This window comes from Poromitra crassiceps (assembly GCF_964638095.1).
Source record: "Poromitra crassiceps genome assembly, chromosome: 1".
NCBI lineage: Eukaryota > Metazoa > Chordata > Actinopteri > Beryciformes > Melamphaidae > Poromitra > Poromitra crassiceps.
In genome coordinates, this window is record NC_139623.1 from 46,333,299 (window position 1) to 46,348,621 (window position 15,323).

Consider the following 15,323-nt stretch of genomic DNA (forward strand, 5'->3'; position numbering starts at 1 on the left):
TTTTTCACATTTTTGTAGACGATTAGGCATTTCATAATCAAACACTTATTAAAAACTTGCTGTTGAAATAAGTTATAAGAGTGACAGGGGGTAGCCATTTCAACCCAAGACCTTCCATCCGGTCCGTATTAGACCTTCCGTCTGTAGCGCTTTTCCCGTGGTGTTGAATGAGAGTAAGCGCCCTGGGTCCTTCTCTATGACCAACCCCCTATATAAGTGTTGTGGTATGGTTTTTAAATAATTTATTTACTGCTTAAACTATGAAATGACCTGCTGTTCTTAATCTTTTAACCTTGTATTTTTAACCCCTTTTAATATACATGTATTTATTCTATTTATCCTATTTATTAACTACGCCAACACAGATGGTTTGTGATATACAAAAAAGACAATATTTATTCTCTTCTATGGAAAATAAAAAGGTTGTAGGGTACCGTAACCACACTTATTATTCAGGCATTTGTTCAACACTGTATAGTAATCAATATAGGCTACTAGCCTTTCACCTTAAATGGTAAAGAAAATCACCCTGACCAAGTGATAGCACTCCTAGCACTCCAAAACCCACTAGAGCACTGAAAACTAGAGCACTGAAAACCCAAATTACATACCTCTTCTTCAAAACAGACGTATGGCTTTGTCCATATATTTTATACAGTCTATAGAAATACAATAAAGTTACCTGAACTAGAAAATAACAACAGCACAAACAGTGGTACCACAAACAAATAAAGAAATAAACCCCCCGGTGCAGGCCTGATAAGTTGAGCGCTCAAGGTGATTCAGCACTGGACTGCTCACCACAGTTCTACAGCACTGACATCGCCGCTTACCAGAATCCTCTTCTTACTCAAGGAAATCCTCTTCTTAAACAAGAATCCTCTTCACGCTTCAACCTCCACTTCCGGAGGAACGGGAGGACAAGGGAAAGAAAAGAGACGGCTGTCTCCCTCCAGGTAGTGATGAGGAGCTCCCTCGTGGCCAGAGGTGCCACCGTGTGCTCCCCAGGTAGCACGGGGCGCTATCTGGTTCCCGCGGAGCCAGAGGTGCAACTGTGTGAAGCCTCCACGAGCACAGTGCACTGTCTGGAGCTGCTCCTCATCGGAGATCACAAGAAACCACCGCTGCTGTAAACCTTTAACGTGACGGTTAGCCACTGACTAAACTATATTGTTAGCTACACAGCTACAATTTACCCGGAGCTCAGGACAAGGCTTCTGGCTTTCACCCTGTAAGTGACTGTTAGTCACTCACCAAGCTATAATTTTAGCTACAACAGCTACTATTTACCGGAGCGCAGGACGAACGTCCACTCCTCACGCAGACCTCAGCAGACTGACCGGCCGGCCTCTCAAGTTCCGCCTTCTCCACCCACCATCCAATAGTAAACAAGAGAGACGAGTAGTCTCTCTATTTTACCCAATCACACGACGCCATGCTGAGCAACGTTTGGTTGTTCCCCTGGCGTGAGGAAATGTTTGTATTCTCATACAAGCTTTACAGGAACGAATTAAAGGGACAGGGCATGGAATTATATTAGGCCATAATGATAATGGGGACTTAGTTTAACAAGACGGGGATTCTAGTTTTAATCAAATAGGGATAAGAGGGATAAGAGGGATAATTGTTTAGTGTTAAGTTTAGAGATAGATTGCACCTCAATTTAACCCGGGGTTACACCCTCCCCTTTCTAGACGTCTGATGACCCCATCAGACTTCACTGGACACTGGCAGGATGGTCTTCTCCGCCGTTAAGGGTGATGTAGATTCTCATCCCTCGGTGGACTAGGACAATGGGCTGGTCAGTGGGCCTTCCTGGTTCATCGTAGCTCAACCGAATGACTGGCTTGATCACTCTTTTAGAAGCAGGGACACTGTCAGGTACCACTCCATCTTCGGGCTCACTAGTCGGTGGGACGTCTCCCCCTTCTAGTCCTGCGTCCAGCACAGGTTCCTCCAATGGGAGTATGACACCATCGGCTTCCTCTTCTTCCATAGGAGCGGGGTCAGGCACAACCTCTTCGTGGACTGAAGTACCAGGAGCACTGAGGTCTTTGGTGCCCACTGGATCAATCGTGTCTCTGTCTGGCATCAAGGGTTGCAAAGAAGGGTAGAAGACTGACCAGTCTCCAGCTGTGACTCCACCTGAGGAATAGCGGGGTTCCTCATCTTCACTGTCTGGATCTGGCTCTTGTTCCGTTGCTTGTCCCTCTCTCCCTTGTGCTTGTGTCTGCTTAGGGGCACGGAATGCCCTGGTGACGGGTCTCTGGGAATTATTTCCCTCCTCTTGAACTGTTGGCATCCTCACCAGAAACCCTATGGGTAGAAGGTGATCTCGGTGAAGGGTTTTCACAATTCCTCTTCCTCCCTCAGGTCTCACCCGATAGACAGGTAGGTTGGGAAGTTTCCCAATGACTTCGTAGGGCTGTACATTCCATCTTTCTTTCAATTTGTGCTTTCCAGGAAGTCCCAAAGCTCGGACAAGCACTCTGTCTCCTTCTTGCAGGTCATGGACTCTGACTCTGCTGTCATATCCTCGTTTGTTCTTCTGGTGGTTCTTATTAGAGGCTTCCGACGCTAGGTTGTAAGCGTGGCGCAACTCCTTCCTCAGCTTCTCCACATACTGGTGGTGTCGTGTCACATCCTCTCCATCCACAGCCACTCCAAAACACACATCAATGGGCAGGCGAGCTTCTCTGCCGAACATGAGGTAGTAAGGTGAATACCCGGTCACCTCATTACGGGTGCAATTGTAGGCGTGCACCATGAATGCCACATGCTGACTCCAGCGCTGTTTGTGTGTTGGATTGAGGGTGGCTAGCATGGACAGGAGTGTGCGGTTGAAACGCTCGGGCTGGGGGTCTCCCTGCGGGTGATAAGGAGTAGTCCTGGACTTTCTTATCCCCAGCGTGCTCAAGAGCTCTTTCACCAACCGGCTCTCGAAATCCCGTCCTTGGTCGGAATGGATGCGTGCTGGCAGACCATAGTGGACGAAGAATTTCTCTAGGAGTACTTTGGCGACGGTGGCGGCCTTTTGATTGTTCGTGGGGAAGGCCTGTGCGTAGCGGGTAAAATGATCTGTTACCACTAATACATTAGCCACTCCCCGAGAGTCAGGTTCGATGGATAAGAAATCGATGCATACTAGGTCCAGTGGACCCCGACTGGTGATCTGGTGCAAAGGAGTAGACCTTTGTGGCAGGGTCTTGCGTGCTACACACCTCCCGCACATCTTGATATAGCGCTCGATATCACTGGCCATTTTGGGCCAGTAGAAACGGTCCCGCACCAGCTCGGTGGTCTTCTCGATACCAAGATGCCCACATCCATCATGCAATGACTTAAGCACCAGACCCGTGTGTTTCTCTGGAAGTACCATCTGGAACACTTCTTTGCCGTTGGGCTTCAGTATTTTCCTGTACAGAAGTCCGTTCCTCAGTTGCAGCTTGTCGCCTTCTCGCTGTAGAAGAGGGGTCTCAGGATGGGTGTTCTGAATAGCGCACGGCCATTTTCCTGCTCTCATTTCCTGCTTGACCCTTCCAATGGCCTCATCTAAGTCTTGGTCTTGTTGTAGCTCGGACTTGTTCAGCTGTTCAACAGGACTGTCACTTAGTCGCACAGGGTACACGTACAGGTCGGGTATGGCAGAGGGGGAAACGCCGAGCTGATCCACACACCGGCTGGGTGGTCCTCGGGTGTCAGTGACCATCACTCTGTTACAGAGAGCTTTTACTCCGGATGGCGGTATCCAACCCTCCTCTTCTGTGCTCGTCTTTCTAGAGAGCAGATCCGCGTCGACATTTTCTCTGCCAGGCCGGTACTGGATTCCAAAATCATACGTGGACAGGTCTGACAACCATCTATGACCATGTGCACTGAGCTTGGCAGTCTTTAGAACATAGGTCAGAGGGTTGTTGTCGGTTCTCACGGTGAACTTTGCCCCATAGAGGTAGTCATGGAATTTGTCGACTAGACTCCATTTTAACGCCAGGAACTCGAGTTGATGGACTGGATAGTTCTTCTCAGAGTTCCTCAACCTCCGGCTTGCAAAAGCTACAGGGCGCAGCCCCTCAGTATGCTCCTGATTTAGCACGGCTCCTAAACCACTGAAGCTTGCGTCCACGTGAAGTATATATGGCTTTGTGGGGTCGGCAAAAGCCAGGACTGGAGCATGTGTGAGAGAGTGGATTATCTGCTTAAAAGCATCCGTACAGGCTGGAGTCCACCGTTCTCCAAAGGGCTCCGATTTTTTGAAGTACGGGACTTTCGGTGTGCCTTCTTTCTTTGGTGGTTTTTTGTTCTTTTCTTTTTGGGCTGGGGGGTAGCCTTTGGTCAGATCTGTTAGGGGTCTCACTATAGCGGAGTAGTTGGCGATGAACCGCCTATAGTACCCACAGAACCCTAGGAATGATTGCAGGGTGGCGAGATCAGTAGGCTGCTTCCAGTGGGTGACTGCTCTGATCTTCTCTGGGTCGGTGGCTACACCAGAGGCGGACACGATGTGGCCGACATACTTGACCTCAGGCTGGCAAAATTGGCATTTGTCGAGAGACAACTTCAGGCCGTATTCCTGCAGCCGGTCGAGCACGTTCATGAGGCGTTTTTCGTGTTCCTCCAGTGTGCTGCCAAACACAATCAGATCGTCTAAGTACACCAGACACTGGAGCAGATTCAAGTCCCCCACAGCCTTCTCCATAAGCCGCTGAAATGTGGCTGGGGCTCCGGTGATGCCCTGCGGCATGCGCTCGAACTCGTAGAACCCCAGCGGGCAGATGAAGGCTGTTTTTTCTCTGTCTTCTTTGGCCATGGCGAGTTGGTAGTAGCCATTCCTTAAATCCAACACAGAGAACCAGCGGCTGCCGGTCATACTGTCTAAGGCTTCGTCGATTCTGGGGACTGTGTATTGGTCAGGGATGGTACGGGCATTGAGAGTGCGGTAATCTATACACATCCGGATCGAGCCATTCTTTTTTCGAGCCACGACGATTGGCGATGCATAGGGGCTGCGGGACTCCTTGATCATTCCAGCAGCAAGGAGCTTTTGCAGGTGAACCCGCACGTCGTCTATATCAGCTGGGGCGAGCCGTCTGGATCTTTCTCTGAAAGGTCGCGTGTCACTGAGGCGGATGCGATGCTCAACCCCTTTGGCCAATCCCACATCCCACTCTCCCATGGAGAATACTCCAGCTCTCTCTGCCAGCTTGTTAGCCAGTCGGGGCTTTCCATGCACTAGGGATGGGGGACTCTCCGAAGTCGAACAGTCCAGGATCTAGAGTTTTGTTAGACCCCTCATCTTTCTGTAGTTGGGTTACCACGTCAGCTTTATGGACATGAGCAACGACTGTGCCCTTGGGGAGAGATTTGGCTTTGAGTGTCTCGTTCCTCATTAGCACTGAGAAACGGTCTGCCTTCATATCAGAGGGAAAGAGAACGCTTGGGGGCACGACAACCCCAGCTGGTAGAGGGCGTTGAACAGGGGCCTCCACGAGGAGCACATTTTCCTCCCACGGCTCCAGGGCCGTCACTCTGCAGGCTGCAAAGATCACACCGCCAGGGGGGATTTTGAGTGGACCGGGTCCAGCCCATCTGATCAGTCCAACTTTGTCATCTCTAGGCCAAGCTGGAGGTTTTGATTTAATCCGGCCCGGAGCGTGTGCACTCACCCGCCATGACTGGACCAGACCTTTGTTCTCTGAGCTCTCTCCTGTCTTGGGCCCATGGTGGAAACTCCGTGCATTAGTGCCAATGATGACGGGTGTCTGGTCTGGGCCGTTAGGGTCAGGGCACACCAGGGCCAACACTGTCTTTGGCTCTTGAGGAGCTCCATCATCCAAGAACTCCACAGTCATGGCTACATATCCTTTGTAGGGGTAGCTGGATTCACTGAGGCCCCAAATAGCCAAACTGGAAATGGGATGAAGTGGCAGAGGGGACAGGTGTGTTGCATACCAGCTTTCAAATATTATGGTGACACATGAGCCACTGCCCATCAGTGCAGTGGTCAGCTGACCTTCGATGATTACCTTCGTCAGGGAAGATTCTCCAATTAGCCCTTTAGGGAGGTTTGTGTCCTCTTTGACATTTGTATCACTCCGTGTCGAAGAACAGTTGGTGTTTAGGGGCTTATTATTTTGGTTTGTCTGTTCTTTGTTGCTTCCTTTGTGTTTCCTTAAAGAACGAATCAGTTTTTGAATTACCTTTGCAGGGTCCTCCGGAGCTGTACAGTGCGTGGCCATATGTCCGTCTGCGCCACAACGATAGCAGAAGAAGTCATCTCCATCATTGCTGGCTCGGGGTCTGAGGCGGTTGGCTGGCCGGACTGGACCATATTTTCTTTCTTTGTTTTCTCTGGAGTTTGTTCTCCATCCAGGCTCTTTAGGCTGCCATGATGAGTCCGCGGCATATGTCACTGCCATCACACTGAGCTGACTCTGCAGGTCTTCCACTTGTCTCTTTAACGCCTTGACTTCACAGTCGGACTTTGCTTTAGATTCTTTCTCAGGCTGCTCGAATTTAGGGGGCTTAGTCGCAGGTGAGTTTTGGGACAGCCCGGCGGTCAGCTCTGCTACTTGAGTCTGCAGCATTTCAAGTTGTGCTTTTAAGTCTCTGTTTTCCTCTTCATTTTGGTTAGCTTCACCCCCCACACGCACTTGTCGGACCACAGGTTTCGCGGTGCTGGGTGTGGCTTTGCGTCAGACTGACTGTTGCTCCTCTTCTTCTCGAATTTCGTTTAATAATGTCAGGAAAGATGGAGGGTTACTCTTTCTTTCTCTTAACCTCAACTGCAGAAGCATTATGTCAGACTCGGTGGCTCCTCGGAGGAGCTGCTCCACTCTGGCAGTGTCTCTTCGGGCAGGCGGTAATCCTCCCCTCTGCATCACTTTTGTCAGAGTCCGCTCCATCCGTCTCAGGAAGTCAGAGAGTCTTTCACCGGTGCGTTGGCGTAGAGCTCGGAAGGAGAAATAGAGATCTTCTGGGGTCTCTAGGGTCCCGAAGGCACTCTCCAGGACCTCAATATATTCCTCTGGGGTAGCGTCAGTGTCGTTGGCTCTCACTGCTTGGGCTATCTCCAGAGCCGGTCCTTTCAAGCTCTCCACAATCCTTTTTCTCTTCTCTCTTTCTGAACAGTCGCATTCTTCCACCATCAGGCGTGCTTGCTCCATCCAGGTGTCCAAATTCTCCTCACCAGCCGGTGTGGGAGTTATGCCTGAATATGATCGCAGGCGTCGGAAGACATTACTTTCTGGTGTGGGTCTCATTGTCTGGGCCAACAGATTTCCCACAGCTTGGATTATGGACGCAGCGGAGTTACCTGACGCTATGTCGGGGAATGGTGGCTCTGTTTCTGTGGCTCCATTCTCTGCTGAAGGGCGGGGGCTTTCCTCTTCTTCTCCCTGGTCATTTTCTTCCCCATTTCCTTCATCCTCTTCTCTCTCTGGCAGTCCATGAAGCGTCCAAAGCTGCTCTCCGTCGCCAGAGGGCACATCCAGGGGAAGGGTTTTGGGGTAGACCTTTTCTCTGCATTCACAAAGCACCATTAGCGACTGTGATTTGGGGTCGTACAGCCGGCCCCGGACCTTCACTCTTCCCAGTGCTTTTATGGTCTCCATAGTCTTCTCAATGTGGTCCACTGTAGCATTGGTGGGGATCCGCTTCACTATGATGACGTGGGCTGGATCTAAACCCTCCCCTTTACACCAATTTTGTAGTAGGGGCATGTCGGCGTTTAACTTTTGGCTTTGGTTCGATTTGCTTATTCAAACTCGTGAAAATGTTCAGGAAACAAGGGTTTTTGGGGAATAGCGTTTTTTATCGAAGCTAGAATTAAACCACAGAAATATATAGGGATCTATTTCAGTTAGTAATTATGCTAATACAGGTCGTTAATTAGCATAATATCCCAGCGGTGCCTCCATTTATGTAGCGCTTTTCCCGTGGTGTTGAATGAGAGTAAGCGCCCTGGGTCCTTCTCTATGACCAACCCCCTATATAAGTGTTGTGGTATGGTTTTTAAATAATTTATTTACTGCTTAAACTATGAAATGACCTGCTGTTCTTAATCTTTTAACCTTGTATTTTTAACCCCTTTTAATATACATGTATTTATTCTATTTATCCTATTTATTAACTACGCCAACACAGATGGTTTGTGATATACAAAAAAGACAATATTTATTCTCTTCTATGGAAAATAAAAAGGTTGTAGGGTACCGTAACCACACTTATTATTCAGGCATTTGTTCAACACTGTATAGTAATCAATATAGGCTACTAGCCTTTCACCTTAAATGGTAAAGAAAATCACCCTGACCAAGTGATAGCACTCCTAGCACTCCAAAACCCACTAGAGCACTGAAAACTAGAGCACTGAAAGCCCAAATTACATACCTCTTCTTCAAAACAGACGTATGGCTTTGTCCATATATTTTATACAGTCTATAGAAATACAATAAAGTTACCTGAACTAGAAAATAACAACAGCACAAACAGTGGTACCACAAACAAATAAAGAAATAAACCCCCCGGTGCAGGCCTGATAAGTTGAGCGCTCAAGGTGATTCAGCACTGGACTGCTCACCACAGTTCTACAGCACTGACATCGGCGCTTACCAGAATCCTCTTCTTACTCAAGGAAATCCTCTTCTTAAACAAGAATCCTCTTCACGCTTCAACCTCCACTTCCGGAGGAACGGGAGGACAAGGGAAAGAAAAGAGACGGCTGTCTCCCTCCAGGTAGTGATGAGGAGCTTACAGTGAAAAAGAAACAATCCGCACACCGAGGAGCTCCCGTTTAGGTTTTTTTTATTTTCAACACAGCGTGACGTTTCGGGCCACACCGGCCCTTCCTCAGACGCTTTCCTCAGAGCTCCCTCGTGGCCAGAGGTGCCACCGTGTGCTGCCCAGGTAGCACGGGGCGCTATCTGGTTCCCGCGGAGCCAGAGGTGCAACTGTGTGAAGCCTCCACGAGCACAGTGCACTGTCTGGAGCTGCTCCTGATCGGAGATCACAAGAAACCACCGCTGCTGTAAACCTTTAACGTGATGGTTAGCCACTGACTAAACTATATTGTTAGCTACACAGCTACAATTTACCCGCAGCTCAGGACAAGGCTTCTGGCTTTCACCCTGTAAGTGACTGTTAGTCACTCACCAAGCTATAATTTTAGCTACAACAGCTACTATTTACCGGAGCGCAGGACGAACGTCCACTCCTCACGCAGACCTCAGCAGACTGACCGGCCGGCCTCTCAAGTTCCGCCTTCTCCACCCACCATCCAATAGTAAACAAGAGAGACGAGTAGTCTCTCTATTTTACCCAATCACACGACGCCATGCTGAGCAACGTTTGGTTGTTCCCCTGGCGTGAGGAAATGTTTGTATTCTCATACAAGCTTTACAGGAACGAATTAAAGGGACAGGGCATAGAATTATATTAGGCCATAATGATAATGGGGACTTAGTTTAACAAGACAGGGATTCTAGTTTTAATCAAATAGGGATAAGAGGGATAAGAGGGATAATTGTTTAGTGTTAAGTTTAGAGATAGATAGATTGCACCTCAATTTAACCCGGGGTTACACGTCTAATATAGATGTGTTGGTGATTAGCAATTCATGTGAGGGTAAAAAGTGTGACAACCAACCCCGATCTCCCCTAAAAAATAAAATAAAAATAAAATGCCCTCTGAACTGAATATCAATTAAGCACCTCTTTAGCCGACGGAAGTTTGAGACGAGACGATATGGACTGATAGAGAGAGGGGAAAAGGAAGGGATTTCAAATTGCTGCCCGTTCACTTAGCGCTGATGCTTTTTGAGAGTCCTGCCCTCGACGGCTCAGTGTTTTACGGTCAGATAAAAGTTGCGCGGGGAGAAAAATTGGGCATGGTGCCTGTCAGAGCTGCCGTTGCCTCGCACCGGGGCGTGATGAGAACCTTGTTGGGGGGGGGGCAGGCCAGGAGGGGCGTGCCTGCTGCCATGGAGACGTAGCTTGCCCCGGGCCGAACAAGACTCCCACCGGTGAGGCGGTTTTTTTCTGAGGCTGGAATCCGACTGGTTAGGGCCGCCGTTCGCCAGCATCTTGCGGTAACGGGCGGTGACATTGAGCATAAATCTTTTCTCATGGAGATGGGCTCTGTTGTGGCCACGAGCGAGGTTGCCTGGGAGATAGGAATCTCATTGTATAAGCTGCAGATTGTCTTTTTGCACTTTCCCCTCAGATCTTTCCCCCCTTTTCTTGGAATTAGGTCCAACCCAACCTCGAATCTGGGCATGCTCTCTGCCGCTCGCCTTGATTTGGTTTTAATTTGTTTTCTCGCCTTGTTGACTCGCATAAGTCTGTCAGCACATCCCAGGATTCTCAACCACCTCTCAACCATCCCTCCCACCTCTCTTTCTCTCCTCCCACCTCTCTCTCCCTCTATAATGGCAAACCCTGGGAGTCCTGGAGCACTAGCTGAAAAAAGAAGAAATACTACAAAGTGTCACCAGTCTTCCTTCCAAACGCACGGCACAGGGTTCATGATCTGCATTCAATCAGCGCATTTGGAAAGGAACCGGCATGTGTTTGGTCCGATAAGACTGCAACAGGATGGAGCAGTGACATCACAAGATAAGACTGCAACAGGATGGAGCAGTCACATCACAAGATAAGACTGCAACAGGATGGAGCAGTGACATCACAAGATAAGACTGCAACAGGATGGAGCAGTGACATCACAAGATAAGACTGCAACAGGATGGAGCAGTCACATCACAAGATAAGACTGCAACAGGATGGAGCAGTCAACTCACAAGATAAGACTGCAACAGGATGGAGCAGTCAACTCACAAGATAAGACTGCAACAGGATGGAGCAGTCAACTCACAAGATAAGACTGCAACAGGATGGAGTAGTCAACTCACAAGATAAGACTGCAACAGGATGGAGCAGTGACATCACAAGATAAGACTGCAACAGGATGGAGCAGTGACATCACAAGATAAGACTGCAACAGGATGGAGCAGTGACATCACAAGATAAGACTCGCAACAGGATGGAGCAGTCACATCACAAGATAAGACTCGCAACAGGATGGAGCAGTCACATCACAAGATAAGACTGCAACAGGATGGAGCAGTGACATCACAAGATAAGACTGCAACAGGATGGAGCAGTGACGTCACAAGATAAGACTGCAACAGGATGGAGCAGTCACATCACAAGATAAGACTGCAACAGGATGGAGCAGCAGTGACATCACAAGATAAGACTGCAACAGGATGGAGCAGCAGTGACATCACAAGATAAGACTGCAACAGGATGGAGCAGTCACATCACAAGATAAGACTGCAACAGGATGGAGCAGTCACATCACAAGATAAGACTGCAACAGGATGGAGCAGCAGTGACATCACAAGATAAGACTGCAACAGGATGGAGCAGTCACATCACAAGATAAGACTGCAACAGGATGGAGCAGTCACATCACAAGATAAGACTGCAACAGGATGGAGCAGTCACATCACAAGATAAGACTGCAACAGGATGGAGCAGTGACATCACAAGATAAGACTGCAACAGGATGGAGCAGTGACGTCACAAGATAAGACTGCAACAGGATGGAGCAGTCACATCACAAGATAAGACTGCAACAGGATGGAGCAGCAGTGACATCACAAGATAAGACTGCAACAGGATGGAGCAGCAGTGACATCACAAGATAAGACTGCAACAGGATGGAGCAGCAGTGACATCACAAGATAAGACTGCAACAGGATGGAGCAGCAGTGACATCACAAGATGAGACTGCAACAGGATGGAGCAGTGACATCACAAGATAAGACTGCAACAGGATGGAGCAGTCACATCACAAGGTGCTCGCGGGGGGATCACGCCGGGCATGATCGAGCCGTCTACCTTAGTCATGGGGTCCATAACCTGTTGTGGCTGCTCACATTTACAAGTGCTGAACAGTCAATGACATACAGAGGAAGACACACATTGGCCATACCTTGAACACTTTGTCCAGCAGCCACAGAGAGGACTATTGTAAAAAACACATCTGTTAACGGGGTGCTTAACTTTTGGTGCAGGTCCAGATGGGGACTCAGTCACTCATGATATATGCTGCTGTTCATGTCCACAGTAAGGCAGGCAGGGCTGGGTACTCATGGAATACTTGTAATGTACTGTAAATGAAAATGAGTATTCTTTTATGTGGCCTAAAAAACGATGGGGAAAAAGAAAAGAATAAAAGAAAAATAACAATTTAAAAAAATGTCATAAAGCGAGAAACTCAAGACGTGGCCTTTAAAAAAAACTGGCACAGAAGTAGACTAGCTTTTTTGTGTGCATGCAAACCCTGAAATAGATTTCCTGAACTTGGCATTTTTCACTTAATTTGTCTTACCTCTATACCTGATATGGCAAAGCAATCTGAAAATAGCACAATATATTACTGAGGCGACTATAGTAACAGCAACTGAATCCATTTTCTAAGTTACCTACCCGACCCTGACGGGATGCTACAGTGAAGCAACTGTCTGGCACTCTGATAGCATGTAGCATGGCCTGGGAGAAAAGAGCGATGGACGAGGAGACAGGAGATGCAGGGATGCAGGGGATCACGCCCCCCCCCCCCCCCCCCTCCCCCCTCCCTTCCTCAGAGTCACACACATTTCAGGCTGCAAGAAGCACTCCAGAGTTGAAGCGTTCAGTTTCCCATTTAGACAAAGTCAACCATCAGCAAAATAAACAAAAACATCTTGGCTTCCAGGACTGATGCATTTAATATAAGAAGACAAAACGTTCATTTAAACACAGGGTCATAAATCACCACCTTAACTTAAGCCCTTTCTGGGCTTTCTTCTTTAAACCCCCCTGGTTCCCCTCCTCGCCTCGTGGCCCAGATCACTGAGCAACTCACTAAGAGCATTGTTTCTCTTGCCAGCTCACTTGGCATATCTCGCTTAATTTAGAACCCATGGGCCATTTGGCAGCGGCAGGGGTGTTAAAGGTATTTATGGGCTGTCCTCAAGAAACCTCTCTTTATATCAACAGTCTGACTAATGCATGTGACAGAGAACTTCATGCTGGAAACGGCCATGAAGAAGTTGTCTGCGTGACTGATGTGGGCCGCGGCGGCTGCCAAGCCAACATGTATTAATTATGCTGTTTTTTTAAACACAGCCGACTTGCTGTGAAAGACACAAACGGCAGCGCTGTTAAGTATTATGGTTCCCAACAAGTTTTTAATTAAATCATACTCCATATTCTGAGATGGTATTTGATTAATATGCATCACCAGCAGGCAACGAGTTGATCTGAGGTCATGTTAGTCTAAAATGTGAGCAGGAGTTTCAACTTCTTTTTGAGGGAAGCATAGAGAAAGAAAGGCCCACCACCACCACCACTGGCTTGCTGGGGAAGCTAAGCAGGTCTGACTGCTCCTTGGATGGGAGACTATCTGGTGCTGGAAGTGGTGTTGGAGGACCCCGTAGGTAGGAGGTGCTCTTCCCTCTGGTCTCATGAATAATATCCCCATCCCCAATGCCCCAGGGCAGAGACAGGACTCTGTCCTTGAGTGAGCTCCGTCAGTTTAATGGGATGTTAAACCGAGGTCCTAGCTCTGTGGTCAATAAAGATTGCATTTGCACTCTTTGCATGGCTGTAACCCCCGGGTGCCCTGGCTAAATCCCCACAGAGGCCTTCCTTCCATGGCCACCTAATTAGCCCTGATGTTTAATTGGCTAATTGGCTCAATACCCCAAAAATATCAGGGTCCTTTCTCACTGGGAATGATTGCTTTCGTTCTGTTCCGTATTTTATTTTACTTTATTTATATGATTTAGGGGCATTAGTTGTTGCCTCACTTGCCTGCACGACTAAATGTGAATTCAGTTGAATGCTAGACAGAAAGTAATGTGTCGATTTGTCTCGACTAAAATGTAAACAATTAGTAGCCTTTGCTTTGCGAATGGCCAACTGCAACTAACACGTTTTTTTGAGCCATGACCAAGCTGATGATCACCCTTTGCCCATGATGGGAGATCTCCCATCATTCAGTGCGCGGGTCACAGTATTCTGCACCCTGGTGGTCGACTCGTCACCGACCAGTCGTCAATCATATCAGATCATGTAAGTTCTTTGATGTTACCTTGCAACATTACAAGGTTTTACAGACACTTTCGACGCTAATTTGTTGCATCACCTATTGGGGGTCCACCCGCTATGCCGACCACCCGCTATGCCGACCACCCGCAATGCCGACCTTAGGTTTAGGCGTGGGGGTGGGAGAGGTTAGGGTTTGGGTTAGGGTCTGGGGGAGGTTAGGTTTAGGCATGGGGGGAGGTTAGGTTTGGCGTGGGGGCTGGGAGAGGTTAGCTCCACCGACACGCTGCACGCCGCCTCGCTCAGCTGGTTCTGCTTGTGGGCTATCGGCATTGCGACCTGTCGGCACTGCGGCCTGTCGGCACATAGACGCGGCACCACATTTACATCATGATGTAAATGTAGGCCTAATCATGCAAGTAGGCTAGTGGTACCTTAATTATCAATCATTGTTGGTTAGCCCACAGCTACATCATTCATTTGCGTCATTTGGCTCCATATAGGTTTTAGTTACAAGTTAGCTTGTTACAGTACAGCAAGTTACAGTAGTTAGCTTGCTAGGTCAAACATAAGATGCAACAATAATCTCATTATTATTATTATATCACATGTAAAACACAATGTGCATCAGGTGTTAGTGGTGTAACGATGAGGTGACGTGCGGCGGGCGCACATTGTAATCGCCAGTGTTGGGAAAGTTACTGAAAATTGGTAATTAGTTACAGTTACTAGTTACTTCTCTCAAAAGGTAATTTAATTACTTTAAAGAGACCAGTTACTTCAAAGTAATTAGTTACTAGGGAAAGTAACTTTTGCGTTACTTTTAAAAGTCTGCTTCGATTGTTATTAATGCACACATTATGTTAGTGTTGCTGTGCCACAGTGTGGCATTGAACATTCGCTTATTGGGGAGGCTTATAGCCTATCAAGGTCCTTAGCCTCTGGGGCTCTGGCTGCAGCTCTCTCCCTGTCTAGGTCTGAGGATCAGAAACTGGGTAATCCTCTGAAGTTGTCCGTTATTTTCATGTCCTAAAGTAACTAGTAACTAGCCCAGTTACTATTTTAGTAACTGTAACTGAGTTACTGAATTTGAAAAAGTAATTAGTTAGATTACTAGTTACTGAAAAAGGTAGTTAAGTTACAGTAACTAGTTACTTAGTAACTAGTTACTCCCAACACTGGTAATCGCTGTAGCCTATATAGGGAGGAAAGGACAGAAATGCGGCACAGAAG

General features: G+C 47.9%; 1 protein-coding gene across 1 annotated transcript; it reads right to left on the reverse strand.

Moving 5' to 3' along the window:
• Positions 1 to 6,692: 6,692 nt before the first annotated feature.
• LOC310784734 (paraneoplastic antigen Ma2) lies at positions 6,693 to 7,718 on the reverse strand (the record flags this gene model as incomplete). Its single annotated transcript, XM_083645768.1, has 1 exon — positions 6,693 to 7,718. The coding sequence occupies one exon, from the start codon at positions 7,716 to 7,718 to the stop codon at positions 6,693 to 6,695; it is 1,026 nt and encodes a 341-aa protein (XP_083501894.1).
• Positions 7,719 to 15,323: the final 7,605 nt, after the last annotated feature.